Here is a 17,057-nt window from a genome sequence, read left to right on the forward strand (position 1 = left end):
GTTATCCAATATACGAAACATCCCCTAAAAAGTTTCCTTTCCAAACAACAATAAATCAATAAATCAAATCGATAATACAATTCTATCGATACACACCCCTATCCATATAAATATAGAATAAAATTAATCTCAAACTTTACCTCGAGGCTATTTTCCTCATCCTAATACACCAAACACCCCCTAAAAAGTTTCCTTTTCATTTCCTTTCTTTACCTTTCCAATCAAAAAATAAAAATAAAAAATAGTAAATTAGTTAAACCACTCTACCCCCAACACCAACTAAACCCTAATGATTTAAACGCCCACCAACACACACATTTCTCTCCAGCACACACACATACACACACACTCCAATTCTTCGCTGTCTCCTTCATCATCTATAAACCCTAGAAGAAGTTAGAGGGGGAATTTCCCTTCCTTATCTTTTCTAGGGTTTATATACACTTAAATACATACAATTTTCACTCATTCGTCGGTATTGTGCAAGTGATAATGGATCTTCAGAACCTTGCTATTATTCTTCGTGGTGCACTTAGTCCTAATCCTGATGAACGTAAAGCTGCTGAAAACAGTCTTAATCAGGTTTGTTTTTGCTTATAAATAGCATTTTGTATTGAATTTTTGATGAAAGTTGCTTGAGAATAAGCTCAGTTTGATCGGATTTGCTGTTATGATTTGAATTGTGATTTTTTTAGAAGTTGCTTGAACTTCAGTTTAATCGGATTTGTTGATATGACTAGATTATGAAGTTTAATATTTATGCTTAAAATTAGCATTTGTATTGAATTTTTTTTGGAAGTTGCTTCAGAGTAAGCTCAGTTTGATCGGATTTGCTGTTATGGTTTGAATTGTGATTAAATCTAGTGTTTCAAGTTGCTTGAGAATAAGCTCAATTTGATCGGGTTTGCTGTTATGATTGAATTATGCAGTTAACTGTTTTTGCTTAAAATTAGCATCTGTATTGAATTTTTGCTTCAAGTTGCTTGAGAATAAGTTAAATTTGATCGGATTTGTTGTTATAGTTGAATTATGATTTCTTTTAGAAGTTGCTTGAACTTCAGTTTAATCGGATTTGCTGTTATGATTTGAATTATGATTTTCTTAAAAGTTGCTTGAACTTCAGTTTAATCGGATTTGCTGTTATGATTTGAATTATGATTTATATGAAAGTTGCTTGAACTTCAGTGTAATCGGATTTGTTGTTGTGATTTAAATTATGATTTTCTTAAAAGTTGCTAGAACTTCAGTTTAATCGGATTTGCTGTTATGATTTAAATTATGATTTTCTTAAAAGTTGCTTGAACTTCAGTTTAATCGGATTTGCTGTTATGATTTGAATTATGATTTTCTTAAAAGTTGCTTGAATTTCAGTTTAATCGGATTTGCTGTTATGATTTGAATTATGATTTTCTTAAAAGTTGCTTGAACTTCAGTTTAATCGGATTTGTTATTATGATTGGATTATGCAGTTTACTATTTTTGCTTAAAATTAGCATTGTATTGAACTGTTGTTTCAGGTTGCTTGAGAATAAGCTCAATTTGATCGGATTTGTGATTAAATCTAGTGTTGCAATTTGCTTGAGAATAAGCTCAATTGATCGGATTTGATGTTATTATTTGAATTGTGATTAAATCTAGTGTTTCAAGTTGCTTGAGAATAAGCTCAAGCTGTCCGGGTTTGCTGTTATAATTGAATTATGATTTCTTTTTAAAAGTTGCTTGAACTTCAGTTTAATGAGATTAGTTGTTATGATTGAATTATGATGAAATCGATGTTGTTTATTTCATTTGTGTATGTATGTGAAGTTGCTGAAAATAGTCTCAATCAGGTTTATTGAATTTTTGCTAAAGTTGATTGAAAACAAGCTCAAGTTGATCGGATTTGTTATTATGATTGAATTATGTAGTTTACTATTTTTGCTTAAAATTAGCATTTGTATTGAGTTTTTGGCTCGATTTGATTGGATTTGTAGTTATGATTGTATTGTGATTAAGTCGAACATACTTGTCATATTTTTGGTAGTTTTAGACCTGAAATGTTGATGAACTTAAAGATGCTGAAAACAGTCTTAATCAGTTTTACAAATAGTATTAGGATTGATCTTTTTGTTTAAAGTTGGTTGAAATTAAACTCAATTTTGATTGGATTTGTTGTTTTGGTTCAATTGTGATTAAATCTGTGTTTACTTATTTTGCATCAAACATACGTATAGCTTCTGAAAACAGTGTCAATCAGGTTTAATTTGCTTATTTGGATTCTAGTTGGTTGAGAATAAGCTTAATTTGATTGGATTTGTTGTTATGATTGAATTATGTTGAAATCTACCTAAAAACAGTCTCAATCAGGTTTACTTTTTGATTAGTTGTAAAAATATGAATCCATAGTGTTGAATTTTTCATGTTGCTCGAGAATAAACTCCAATTTAATTGGATTTGTTGTTGTGATTGAATTATGATGAAATCTCTGTGTTTACTTATTTATCAAACATACTGATTAGGGATGAACACAATGCTGCTGAAAATAGTTTCAATCAGGTTTATTTTTTGCTTAAAAATAGCAGTAACCCCAGGCCTGTGTCCTTGAGTAGGAGCCTTTAGCCAGCTGAGTTCGGGTGGGGTGGGTAAGTGGGTGTCCTAGTTCTTATTTCTTATTTCGTATTGCTCGTATTTCTATTTATTTCTATTATTTCTTATGTCTGCATGCCAACCTTTCCTGTTACACGTTCCTTTACGATCTTGGTGTATTATTCGAGATTCTGAGCCGGGGTCTATCGGAAACAGCCTCTCTACTTCTTCGGAGATAGTGGTATGGACTGCGTACATCTTACCCTCCCCAGACCTCACTTTGTGGGAATACACTAGTCCTGTTGTTGTTGTTGTTAAAAATAGCATTAGTATTGTTTTTTACTAAAAATTGCTCGAGAATAAGCTCAATTTGATCCGATTTATGATACGTGAAAACATTCTCAATCAGGTTTAATTTGCTTATTTGTTGCTTTACTGATGAATTTTTCAAGTGGATCAAGTATAAAGCTCAATTTAATTAGATTTGTTGTTATGATTGAATTGAGACTAAATCTATGTTTTTACTTATTTTGCATCAAACATTAAAGCTGCTGAAAACAGTTTCAATCAGCTCCTCTTTTGCAAATAGCATCAGTATTAAATCTTTACCGAAAGTTGCTTGAGAATAAACTCAATTTGATTGGTGTTGTTATTATGATTGAATTATGATTAAATCTACCTGAAAAAGGTCTTAAATCGGGTTTGCTTTGATAGTTGTAACAGCACTGGTGTTTAGTTTTTCTAGTTGCTCGAGACTAAGCTCCCGTTTAAGCGCATTTATTGTTATGATTGACTTATGATTAAATCCATGTATTATTTTGAACATAAAGCTGCTGAAAAAAATTTAATGAGGTTTAATTTGCTTCTTTGAAAAAATATTTGTGTTGATTTTTCCAAGTTGCTTGAGAATAAGCTCAATTTGATCAGATTTGTTGTTGTCATTGAATTATGATTAAATCTATATGGTTATTTAATTTGCATCAAACATACTTATCATATTTTGGTAGTTCTAGACCTGAATATCCAGATGAACTGTTGAAAACAGTTTTGGTTTTTCAAGTTTCAATCAGAAATGAATGTAAAGCTGCTGGAAAGAGTTTCAATCAGCTATAATTTGCTTAGAAAAAACTTTAGTATTGAATTTTTGTTTCAAGATGAATAAGAATAACCTCTTTATGTTTGGATTTGTTGTTATGATTGAATTATAAATAAATCTGCGTGAAAAAAGTCTCAAATCAGGTATAGTTTGAGTAGTTGTAAGCGCATTGGTGTTGATTTTTTTCAAGTTGCTCAAGAATAAGCTTAATTTTATCTGAGTTGCTGTTATGATAGAATGATGATTAAATCTACGTGGTTGTTTGAGTTGCATCAAACATACTGATCAGAGAGTTATGGTATAATTAGTATTTTGGTATTAGACCTGAATTATGTATTTTATCATTTTGTTATTGTTAGATGTAATTGGATTGGATTTGGTATTAGACCTGAATTATATATTTTATTCGATTGAATAGACTATTTCATTATTGGCAATCATATTGCAGGTTTCAAGTTGGCTTTGTTACTTTTGACACAGGTGTTCTCCTTATGTTTGATATTTAACCAAGATATGTCTTTGAATTCTCCATTTATCAATAATCGTAAAATAAACTGAGATTCTTAATTGTGCTGATTGTGAATTGTTTTACGTTTTGTGCTCTGAAATGTTTTTGTATAGGATGTGACTTTTAATTTTGAGTGTTCATCTAAGATTGTGGTGCTTATTTTGGCTATTTATGACGACATTATAGGATGTTCTCCAAACTTTAATTCTGGGGAATAAATTTGTGGAGGTTGTGTTCTTTTTAATTTTGTATACTCCTGACTGCACCTATGTTTGCAGTTTCAGCATACCCCACAGCATCTTGTGAGATTGCTGCAAATCATTGTAGATGGGTCTTGCGACATGGCAGTCCGACAGGTGGCTAGCATTCATTTCAAGAACTTTGTTGCAAAGAATTGGTCCCCTCACGATCCCGGTAAAGACCTTATTATATACCCCCACTAACGAGAAAAAGAGAACAAAGATTTTTTACGTGGACTAAAATGTCTAAATGTATGTTCATGATATCCTCATTAGTAGTTGGGTAAATTTGGTATTTACGGAGAATTTGCTGTTGATGTAGCTGAGCAATCAAAAATTATGCCAAGTGACAAGGAATTGGTGAGGCAAAATATTCTCATATTTGTTGCACAAGTTCCTTCATTGCTGAGGTATGATTTCTCATCTGTACACGTTTTAATGTGTTTCCTATGGAAATCCTAATTGATAAAACAGAATGTTGATAAGTCATTTTCTTTTACTACTTTTAACATTGGAATCTCATATAAGTAGAGGAGTTTGTTAATGTGAACAGGGTACAGCTGGGTGAATGCATTAAGACAATGATACACGCAGACTACCCAGAGCAGTGGCCAACTCTTCTGCCCTGGGTAAAGCATAATCTGCAGGACCAGCAAGTTTATGGTGCTTTGTTTGTTCTGAGAATTCTCTCTAGGAAATATGAGTAAGTTGTTGATTTAGAATGGTGTTCTTCTTGACAATCTGTATTTTCGTTATTTTGGCTACTCTAGAATTGTTTCTACATGCCGTGCTTACGTTCCTCTGCTGATTCATGACTAGTGAATTGAGCTACAGGAAACACTTGTCATGTACTTGAACTCTTGAGTTTGTACTTCAGGTGTTCCTGAAATAATGTGTCTTATCAACACCAAAAAGGATATAATGTATATATGTTAATGCATCTTCAAAATCCCCCCCCTCCCAAAAAAAATAAAAAAAATAAAAATAAAACAGGACATGCCTCAAATAAATACTTCTTCTTACAGCACTCGAATATAATTAACCTGCTCGTTCATTAAATATTTACTAGTTGGTGCCGCTGACTGACTTAATAAAATAGGCCTTTAAGTTTTGAGTATAATGAGTGTATCAGAGGTTCATATTGCTCAATCCCTTAGTACTTTTCGCGAAGTCAAAACACGGTGTGAGAGGTTGGAATCTTATCCAACATCCTTTTTTCCCCTTTTGATTGTGCTGGGAGGAGGGCGGTCTTCGAATCCAGACCCCAACCAGGGTGAGAGAGATAGGAGAGTAGGGATTCTTAGCATTACCGGTTTGATTTCAAAATGTTTTTATTACATTGTAATCAACTTATCTTTGCGGGCCCTTTATAAGCCCCAAGTTTTACATGTGTATGTACTATACAGTTTCTCCCGCCCCAGGGGTTTGGTTTAGCGGTAAGATAGTAACTTGTCATGTGCGGCTTAGCAAACATTATGGATCTGATATGGTTGCATACAAGAGATTGATATTTAAGTCGAAAAAAGTAGAGGGCTGGGCCAGTAGGGATTCTTAACATTTCCGGTTTAATTTCGAAAATGTTTTTATTACAGTTTAAGCAACTTATCTTTGCGGGCCCTTTATAAGCCCCAAGTCTTACATGTGTATGTACTATCCAGTTTCTCCCGCCCCCGGGGGCTTGGTTTAGCGGTAAGATCATAACTTGTCATGTGTGGCTTAGCACACATTATGGGTCTGATATGGTTGCATACAAGAGACTGGTATTTAAGTAGAAAAAAGTAGAGGGCTAGGCCCATTATTCGAGTTCCTAATTGTGCGCTACTGGTTCTCAACGATTTCTGAGATACACTGAAGTGCAGGAATATTCTTCCATCTGTTTTGAGATGAGAAAACGCTTTTGAGTGGCTTTGTTATCTATGAATCTTCATTCTTTGCGCTAGATCACCTGGATGGTGAAATTCCACTATAACTTCTCTGTCTGCATGTCTTTTTTCTATCTTCCAGATTCAAATCAGATGAGGAGAGAGCGCCTGTGTATCACGTCGTTGAGGAAACTTTTCCGCATCTTCTCAACATATTCAACAGACTTGTTCAGATAGCAAACCCATCAATTGAAGTAGCAGACTTGATCAAACTCATTTGCAAAATATTCTGGTCTTCCATTTATGTATGTTTTCTTTGAATGTTTTTATTTTGTTTATCTTATAAGGCTGTATCAGACCCCACTTTGTGAGACTCTACTGGGAGTAATGTTGTTGTATCTTATAAGGTTATATGTATGGATGGAGTTGTTGTTTTTAATTATTTAACTCTAAACCCTTTGAAGCAGCGTTTGGTGTGTGTAGCGAGTTATCTTTCTGTTTGCCTTTTCATTTTCTGTTAGTGTTTCAAATATTCTTTATCTGGCAAATAATCATAGAATTGTTGGGGATGGCAAATAGTCCTCGATCTGGCAAATAATTATGGATAAAAGCTGTCCCTCCTGCTCTTCAATTTTAGTGCTGATAGTATAGCTGCTTATAAAAAAAGCTGCTGACATCACCTTAATTGTATGCTACTCCTTAACCTTTTCCATGTCAAAACTCTTTTCCAGTTAGAGATTCCGAAGCAGCTGTTTGATCCAAATGTGTTCAATGCCTGGATGGTTCTTTTCTTGAACATGTTGGAGAGGCCTGTCCCGGTGGAAGGCCAACCAGCTGATCCAGAGCTAAGGAAATCTTGGGGATGGTGGAAGGTGAAAAAGTGGACAATCCATATACTAAATCGACTTTACACCCGGTAAATTGGATAAGCTTATGTTTATTTTGTTCACGCCAAATTTAGCTTGCTTCTAGTTTTGATCCTTATTCCTTTTATGGATTTCCAGGTTTGGAGATCTCAAACTTCAAAACCCAGACAACAAGGCTTTTGCTCAAATGTTTCAGAAGGGTTATGCTGGGAAAATTTTGGAATGCCACCTTAATCTATTGAATGTTATACGTGCTGGTGGTTACTTGCCAGATAGGGTGATCAACCTCATTTTGCAATACCTAAGCAATAGGTTTGTGGAACAACTTTGTTTACGAACTTGAGAAAGTATGTGACATATATTATCTGTAACTACTACCTGAATTATCTGCTATTATCTGTAACTACTACCTGAATTATCTGCTTTGGAAAATCTGCTTATACGTATTAGGCAGACTTTTTGGACTTTTTAGTTGTGAGTTGTATAAATATCTTTACAATACTGCTATTTTTTTAGTGGATTAAAGTTGGATGCTCTAATGTGGAGATTTAATGAGATCAAAAGTAAGGTACTGTGATAAAGTGCTGCTCATTTGTAATTGAGAAAAGACTTCTCTTTCGCTCTTCCATTGGTGGCCAGAGAGTGAGTTCTTGGTCAGTGAGAATGCGGTTGAAATGGGTAAAGCATTATAAAGGACTTCTGTGCCCTCATTTTCTGTCTCTGAAATATCCATGAAGTAGTAGTAGGCCTATGCAATGATGCTGTAGGTTAATAGCATAAAAGTGAGTACTTGCCATGAAAATCAACAAATTTTAGACTTCTCATCTTTCTAATAGAGTGGATGGCTCATCAGTGATTTTCAACAGTTCATAAAGAAAGTAGACAACAATCTTTGGACACCTCAGTTTTGAGTGAGCTTGTTGAGTATGGTGTGGCTTATAGTTTCTGAGTGGAGACACCGAAGGGTGTGTCTTAGTGGTTCAATGAAGTTGGGTTCAGCACCATGAGGTTTTAGGTTCAATTCCCAACAGAGACAAGCGCTAGGTGATATCTTCCCAGACAAGCGCTAGGTGATATCTTCCAAGACAAGCACTAGGTGATATCTTCCATCTGTTCTAGCCAGCCTTGGTGCATAGAGTTACCTGGTACTTGTTGCTGGTGGGAGGTGGCAGGTATCCCATGGAATTAGTCGAGGTACGCGCAAGCTGGCCCGGAAACCACGGTTATCAAAAGAAAAAAAAGTTTTTGAGTGGAGACGAACATCAGTCTCGCTCTTCTATGAAGAAAAATGACTGGACTTTGAGGCCTTACTTTTTAGATAGTTCTAATTTTTTCTCCTAGGCTACTTTACTTCCTCTGCTATTTTGCTATGTTCTCTAGGTTTCTTCTATCGGTAGATTTGTAATAAGCGTGTAATGAGTGATACTAGACCTTTGTTTTGATTTCAGCAGGTTAATTTACTGCAATACATGTCACTTAGCTTTTTCTGCTTCTCTATTTTGTCTATATCAGCCACTATGGGCCAGATCTTTTTCCTTCTCCAAGTTTCTAGATTGACCGTTTGGCAACTGAAATGCACTCTATGATTTCTATATTTTTCTGTCTCCTTAGTTACTCTTCTTTGTATTGTGCAGTATCTCAAAGAGCAACATGTACAGCTTGTTGCAACCCAGACTTGATACCGTACTTTTCGAAATCATCTTTCCGCTTATGTGCTTCAGTGATAATGATCAAAAGCTTTGGGAGGAGGATCCTCATGAATATGTGAGGAAGGGTTATGGTAACTGCTGATATGTCATTCACTGTTATGTATATTGCTGTCCCTCCACTCATCTGCGTTCAGCAATTTAAGATTGACACTCTTTATAATTCTGCAGATATAATTGAGGACTTATATAGTCCCAGAACTGCTGCAATGGATTTTGTGAGCGAGTTAGTAAGAAAGCGTGGTAAAGAGAACCTTCAAAAATTTATACTCTTCATTGTCGAGATTTTTAAGAGGTATCTGTCAACGCTACTTCACGTGGTAACACTCATGTCAAGCTCGTTTCATCTTGATAAAATTCTTGTGTTTGCGTTTTGTATTTTACTTTCTTAGATATGAGGAGGCAGCCCCAGAATACAAGCCCTACAGGCAGAAAGATGGTGCTCTTCTTGCTATTGGAGCTCTATGCGATAAATTGAAACAAACTGAACCATACAAATCAGAGCTTGAACGTATGCTTGTGCAACATGTTTTCCCTGAATTTAGCAGTCCTGTGGGTCATCTTCGAGCCAAGGTGTGTTGGACTGTGTTGTTGATCTTTGTCAATCTGCATTTTATATGCTCTCTTAATGACTACTGGTTTATTCTGTCTAATGATCTCCTTTGGGTTTGATTTTAGTGAAATTGCTATTTTAGGAAGCTTCCTGGCTCATTGAACTTTCATGGATTTGTCAATCCAGTCTAAATGATCTGATTGCTGTTTGTTTGATATTGTTAAAGCGATATGTTCTCACTAATCTTTTACCAGTAACTCGAGGAAGATTGCTGCTTACTCATTCCCGTTTCTGAAATAAGTTATCTCTCCTGTGCAACTGTGGAGGTTTTCTTTTTTTTCCCCCTTAGATCCTTACTGATCCTTGACACAATCTTCAAACACTGCATGCATTCCATTCTTTATTCCTGTTGTTTTTTTCATTGTTTAGCTATTGTTGCAGTGAACGATGTTTTCCATTACCCATAATGGGGAGCACAGTTTGTCGGGGCCTCTTTGCTTTTTTCTGTTTATCATAACTTCTGGATCTTCAAACTTAATCTGATACAGGCTCATCATTGTTAATGTTTTATCTTTTTGTCATAACAGGCGGCATGGGTTGCTGGACAGTATGCCCATATTAACTTTTCAGATCCAAACAACTTCCGCAAGGCATTACACAGTGTTGTGAATGGAATGCGTGATCCTGACCTACCTGTTCGTGTTGATTCTGTTTTCGCTTTACGTTCGTTTGTTGAAGCCTGCAAAGGTAGGCATATACTTGACATTTTGGTATCTTCATATAGGTAAATCCTGCTTACACTTCTCATCTGTTTGTATGTGCAGATTTGAATGAAGTCCGGCCAATTCTTCCCCAATTACTCGATGGTACTTGCAAGAACCTTTCTGCTTTGTATTGTTAGTGAGCATCAACTGATGATGTTATTTTGTTTAACAATCCTTTTCATATCAATTGCTTTCAGAATTTTTCAAACTTATGAATGAAGTCGAGAATGAAGATCTTGTGTTTACACTTGAGACTATCGTGGACAAGTTTGGTGAGGAGATGGCTCCTTATGCTATTGGGTTATGCCAGAATTTGGTGAGAATATTTGTTTTAGAGCTCTTTTGAATTTAAGGAATATCTGCGCCACTAAAATCTAGTGAGTTGCTTTTTAGGCTGCTGCATTTTGGAAATGCATTAACTCGTCGGAGGCAGAGGAAGAAGCGGATGATGCTGGAGCTCTTGCTGCAGTTGGTTGTTTACGAGCCATAAGCACAATACTTGAGTCAGTGAACCGGCTTCCACACCTTTTCATGCACATTGAGCCAACACTCCTGCCAATAATGCGTAGGATGTTGACTACAGATGGACAAGGTGCTTTTTTGATCAGAAAAAGATTCTTTATTTAGACACTAGGTGTTTTATTCTTCACCTATCCAAAAAAAAAGTTTGATTTATTCTTCTGTTAGCTTGTTACGTTTTTGTTAGTAGGACAATCATTTAGTTGAAGTTTGAAGTTACTCAACCTGTGTAGTATCGAATTGAGTGACACTTCTTACGTGGTATAAACTATTATGCACCCTGTTCGTCTGCCTTGAAATACATTGTTGCATTATCCAGTTCTCATCATCCAAATTTCATGCTTTCTTGTGAAACAGTAGGAGTATAATGTAATATAGGCAAGTGAAACAGAGTAGAAGGTTTTAAGGAGTTCATTAGTTTCCTTTGTTTGAGGAATGCAAAGAGTAGATGAAGATGCCATATGCGTTTATGTTGTTTTTAATTAGATAATATGCCAAGATGAGAATGATTGCTCCTTTCATTTTTTTGAATTCTTTCCTCTTCTATACAACAAATTATAGAAAACTAAGGGGTTTCCTTTCATGTGATTCGCCTTAGTGTTAACCTGCAAAAGACTGGGTGGATCATTTTAAAGTAATTTGTCATAGTCCGCTTCAATATGTGATGTTTGGAAAAAGCTGCTAGTTCCTAATATGGTCGGTAAGCTTGTTGTGGTTATCGTAAAATATTAGCGAGCTGTTTTTCCTAGTGTATCTATTTGGACCGAAGCAGTTTATCATTTGTTATTTCCATCTGTATTCGTTGAAGTATTTTAAAAAATATTTCTTTAAATCAAGCTTGAATGCGTTGCATATTTCTTGGAAATCAATGTGCATCTCTTTTCTAACCAGTTGATCTTCCTGCAGAGGTCTTTGAAGAGGTTTTGGAGATAGTTTCATATATGACATTTTTCTCGCCAACAATATCCGTGGACATGTGGAGTCTCTGGCCATTGATGATGGAGGCACTTGCTGATTGGGCCATTGACTTCTTTCCAAGTATGTGTATACATTTGTTGCTGTGGGAAAATCCCTTTTTCCGAACGGGGTTGGTTTGTATTTTTTTGTCTGTTACTTCTAATGCCTTCCTGTTTGATAAGCACATTTGCTGTGTGTTAGGTTTTGGAGGTCCAGTAATTATCTAAAAACTTAGTTTCGAAGAAGTAATTATCTAAGAACTCATGATATGCGCATCTTAGTTTCACGAGTTTAACTTGATCATTTTGAATTATGGAGTAAAAAATACTCACTGTGTCCGGGTTGAGATTGGTGGATAAAAGTTTCACGCCCCAAACAGTTTTTTCTTTTGTATCTAGAATTACTCTTTTCCCTTGCTACGTTTGGCTTTTTCTTTACTTTCCTCTTCATCTTTTTGGGAGGTGCGGTGATCGTAAAGAGTAAGCTGCAAATCAATCTAAATGGTTGGATTCCATTTCATCCTTCTTAAGACTTGGCCATGCTTGGTGAAACGATTTTATGATGCGGTTATATTGCCTATAGTAATAGGCTTGTTGCCTTTGAGAGATATAATCTGTTAAACTGATGCTACGTGCTGCAGAAAGCAGCATATATCTTTGTTTTGCCAGTGGGCAGTAGATGTTTTATCATTCATATGCAACTAAAAATTACAGGTCTGCTCAGTACCTGATCTGGTTCCCTTTTTTGTTGGTTTTGATTTATGGTTTTGCAGATATACTGGTTCCTTTAGACAACTATATATCCAGGAGTACTGCCCACTTCCTCACTTGCAAGGATCCAGACTACCAACAAAGCCTTTGGAATATGATATCATCTGTAAGTCTAATATTGCCACCGAATTTTAACTTGTGATCATTTTGCTTTAGATTAAATTGTGGAATACTTAAAACATTTCTTGTCAGGTTATGGGAGATAAAAATTTGGAGGATAGTGACATTGAGTCAGCACCTAAGCTTATTCAAGTTGTATTCCAGCATTGCAAGGGACAAGTGGATCAGTGGGTTGAGCCGTACATCCGAATCACAATTGAACGTCTCCGTCGAACTGAGAAACCATATCTTAAGTGTCTCTTGGTCCAAGTGGTAATTTACATTATGTTCAAACTTACTTTTGTGTATGTTTCTCCAGTAACTGTGTACTCTGGTTGGGATGTGGTAAATGGTTGCTTCCTGGAACAGTAACACAAGAGAGTGCTAGTTATCTTGCTTCAACCACTCCCTTTATGTGTCCTTTATTTCTGTTTGGCTGACCATTGATCTGGGAAATGTATAGTCTGTGATTGTCATTTGAAGTATGGCAGATGGATGTCCTCTTTACTGCACCAACTTGCACATTCTTCATTTGTATGAAAGCAATATTTAGATGAAATTAATCCCCAGCTGCTTTGTGGTTGTTCTTATGAATCCTATGTATCAATTCTAGTGCATTTGGAACTATTTCTTTGTAATACTCAAATTTCTCTTCCGCACAAATACTGTGGTTCTCTAACACTAGAGTTCTCTACATTTTACTCTTATCATTCTGCTGGCTTACATACTTGTTAATTCTTCTTGTTTTATTGTCAGACTGCACTATATACAGCAACCTTGCATTTTAATTTAATATCTGGTGCATCTGTCGAGTGAAGACACTTTAAGGGCCATGTGCTATTTTCCCATCTCCCTTCTAACTGAACATCAAATTTGTTGGTATAATGCTTTGGTTTTTATACATGTGAATAAATTGTTGTCGTTTCTATGTGCTTTAAATATCGGTACCCAGAGTGCTGATAGTTTATTTTTTTTTTTTATAGATTTTGTTTCACAGGTTGCTGATGTTTCTATTGTTTGATAATTTTCCTTTTGGCAGATAGCTGATGCTCTTTTCTACAATGCACCCCTGACATTGAACATCCTTCAAAAGCTTGGCGTTGCTACGGAGGTGTTTAATCTCTGGTTCCAGATGTTGGGAGAAACAAAAAAGAGCGGAACGCGGGCTAACTTTAAAAGGTAAGAACCTGTTACTTTCGCTTTTTTTAAATGAAAATGAGAAGTTAAAACAACTTTGAACGAATTGGCAGGTAAACAGTCCTACTAATGTTATGTTCCTTGTATTTTTTTGCAGGGAACAGGACAAAAAGGTTTGCTGCTTGGGTTTGACATCTTTGCTCCCTCTTCCTGTGGATCAATTGCCAGGGGAAGCCTTAGAGCGTGTTTTCAAAGCAACTCTAGATCTGCTTGTTGCCTACAAGGATCAAGTAGCAGGTTAAACTTTTTTTTGCATTTCCTCATTTTCTGGTGCATTATTACATATTTAATCATCTAATATGTTTATCATCGTGTTTAGAAGCGGCTAAGGAGGATGAGGCAGAAGATGATGACGATATGAATGGATTGCAAACTGATGAGGATGATGACGAGGATGATGGGTCTGACAAAGAAATGGGGGATGATGCTGAGGAGGGGGATGAAGCTGACAGCACTAGGCTTCAAAAATTGGCTGCCCAGGTGATTACTTTGAATTGTGCTTTAAATTATGTGTGTAGTCAGCTATTGGTATCTGTGCTTCTGATGCTCCATTCTGTGTGTATAATTTGTGGTAGAGTAGGGTCATTTGTTACTTGCTGCTTTGTTGTAAACTGAATGAGGAATCAGAAGACAACCTCTCTACCTGTACAAGGTAGGGGTAAGGCCTGCGTAAACATCACCCTCCCCAGACCCCCCTTTGTGGGATTACACGGGGTATGTTATTGTTGTTAGAGTAGTCAGAAGACATTTATAATTTTCCTATAGAGTTAGCAGCTTGAGGTGGATCTGGGTTTCCATCCTTTATATGATGCACATGATCTTTATTTGAATGAGGTTGAAGAAGAGAATACCCAGGGTTTCTTTTATTAGTATTATATGATAAATCAAGAACTCTGTTATAAGTACTTAATGATGTGAGCCTGGTCTTGACAGTTTTCGTGTTCTGAGAACATGAAGGAATTTGAAGTACCTTCCGTAGATTACCTTTGGATGGCTTCTCCTAGTAGAATTTATTACAGATTGTGGCAAAGAGTGACACCTTAGAGTTGGCATCTCTAAAAGCTTTGACATCTTATGCTACTTTTGCAGGCAAAGGCTTTCCGTTCACATGACGAGGACGAGGACGACGACTCTGATGATGATTTTAGTGATGATGAGGAGGAGTTGCAATCACCCCTCGATGAGGTGGACCCATTCATTTTCTTTGTGGAAACAATCAAAGGTATGATGCTGCTTATTTTGTTTTCAAAACTGGTTTTTTGCTTGGTGTTAAGCAGTGGGCTCACTTATTTCTTCCCCTGTATCATTGGATTTTTGGATCCAGCTTTGCAAGCATCTGATCCATTGAGGTTCCAGAGCCTTACCCAGACTCTGGACTTCCATTATCAAGCATTGGCAAATGGTGTTGCTCAGCATGCTGAGCAAAGAAAAGTGGAGATAGAGAAGGAAAAAATGGAAAAGGCGTCAGCAGCAGCAGCAGCAGCTGCTGCTTCATGATGTTGGTCGACCTGTTTGCTTTTGGCCCAAACTCAATTTGGTCCGAGTACTTCGGTCTCTCCCTTTCATTCAATAATATGATTTGAGAAAGAATTAAATTTCTAAGTTCAAAGGTTTTGATGGGTCCGCTGGTTCTGGAAATGTGCGAGTCTTGATGAGTAATCACATCCAAATATGTACGTTGGTTACTGAGGAGCAGAAGATGAAGCTGCAACTTGGCCTGCTCTCTTTCTTTTGCTGTGTGGTCTTGATGAGTCCCCATGAAGTGTGCTATTCTATGTCAGAAGACGCCTCTTTGCTGGATGTCATTGCCTTTTTTTTCGAGTGTCTTGTAGTTGTTCATTTTTATACAGATGAAAACATTAGGATTATTCATTGGTGGCCTTTCTAATTTGGTTTAGGAGGGTGTGGAGGTTGAGGCATGGGGGTAAATGCACACAGCATTTATCCATGTATTATATTGATTCGGGTACCAGATGATGCATATACTGTCTGAATTTGGGTGAATTAAATGCCCTAAAAGTTTTGTAAGTCACGGTTGTAGTTTATGTTCAGTATTTTTATACATCATTGGTTTATTTTTGGGTCGAAAAATGTTTCTCATTGCAAGTGGTCACACAATTAGCTTCACTGCTGATTGTATAACATTTCGTATTCCTTTTGTGGAATGTCATAATTCTATTTGTTCTTATTCCTTAATGGTTCTTTGAATATACATGAAATCACATGGGCATAGTTAAGCAAAGGCCAAATACATCGTCAGGTACCTAAACTTGCACAAAACTCTTTTCTTTAATATTGTCTAAATGTTTTTTAATTTCTTTTAAATATTCACATTATGTATCTCCGACTGTCGTCGTTATTATAGAATACTACAATATCATAATTGTCAACTAAAATCTACATGTCAATTTTTATGCATAAAATTTTATTTGTGCCGAGTATATTATTTTTTTTTTACGTATATATTGAATATTTAAGATAAAGGAGGTCAATAGAGAAGGAGGTTAATAGAGAAGGTGATGTGGCATCTCTTCATGGCCTTCATTTTCATTTATCTTTTTTCTTCATTTTTTGGCCTTTTTCACTTATTTTAATTAATTATTATAATAAGAAAATCCAATTGATTCTATTCGTATCCCTCACTGATGCTCTTTTAATGGTGGCTGTTACAAGTGTATATTCATTATACAATTAAGCTTTAGAAATGAATAGGCAAAATCTATGTATATATAGACAGGATGAATCTTAATATTATAGCATTTTTTTGTAGTTACTGACAAAATATCAAAAACTTACAAAACTCTTATCTATTAATTGTAGAATTTGAAGGGGCTCTGCACAATTAATAGTAACTTTAACATCGTTATATATATAAGTGTTGATGAGTGTGGTCTTGATGAATATTGTTGGTTGCTAGGCTTATGTGAATTGAATGGTGAGTGAGTGTTACATTGGTAGACTTATGATAGATTATGTGCGACAAGATGAAGTTTTCAGTATTGGCTTTAGTATTCTCCAAAGTGATTGGGTTACTAATTTGAACTCCATTTCATGTAAGATTTTCTAGCCATTTTTCTTATTCTCAGATAACAATGTTGTGGTATTTCTTTATTTATCATCCACCTTCTTCCTATTTGAGTGATTTTTGTTAATGCAAAATCTTATATATTCATTATATCAACAACAACAACAAAAAAGAACCTACAAAATAAAACAAATTTGGTACAGATCAGAGAAAATCGTTCCCAAATTTCAATTCACTGGACAAATGACAATGCTATCTTCAAGTAATATAGAATCCATTGATGCAAAAATAACATGCAGCGACAAACGAAAAAAATTTACTTTCTCCATGT

At 35.7% G+C, this 17,057-nt stretch overlaps 1 protein-coding gene across 1 annotated transcript; it reads left to right on the top strand.

The window, feature by feature from the left end:
- Window positions 1-260: 260 nt before the first annotated feature.
- On the top strand, window positions 261-15,792 carry LOC107864430 (importin beta-like SAD2). The gene is made up of 22 exons (XM_016710787.2): window positions 261-582; window positions 4,448-4,583; window positions 4,731-4,818; window positions 4,962-5,111; window positions 6,413-6,575; window positions 7,002-7,186; window positions 7,275-7,448; window positions 8,771-8,916; window positions 9,014-9,137; window positions 9,235-9,415; window positions 9,983-10,142; window positions 10,220-10,261; window positions 10,357-10,475; window positions 10,553-10,751; window positions 11,585-11,716; window positions 12,408-12,511; window positions 12,598-12,777; window positions 13,544-13,683; window positions 13,799-13,938; window positions 14,021-14,181; window positions 14,791-14,923; window positions 15,026-15,792. Exons 1-22 carry the CDS (start codon window positions 493-495, stop codon window positions 15,196-15,198), a joined length of 3,120 nt encoding a protein of 1,039 aa, XP_016566273.1. The 5' UTR covers window positions 261-492; the 3' UTR covers window positions 15,199-15,792.
- The last annotated feature ends 1,265 nt before the right edge of the window (window positions 15,793-17,057 follow it).

The sequence above is a fragment of the Capsicum annuum genome, chromosome 3 (assembly GCF_002878395.1).
Source record: "Capsicum annuum cultivar UCD-10X-F1 chromosome 3, UCD10Xv1.1, whole genome shotgun sequence".
Classification (NCBI taxonomy): Eukaryota; Viridiplantae; Streptophyta; class Magnoliopsida; order Solanales; family Solanaceae; genus Capsicum; species Capsicum annuum.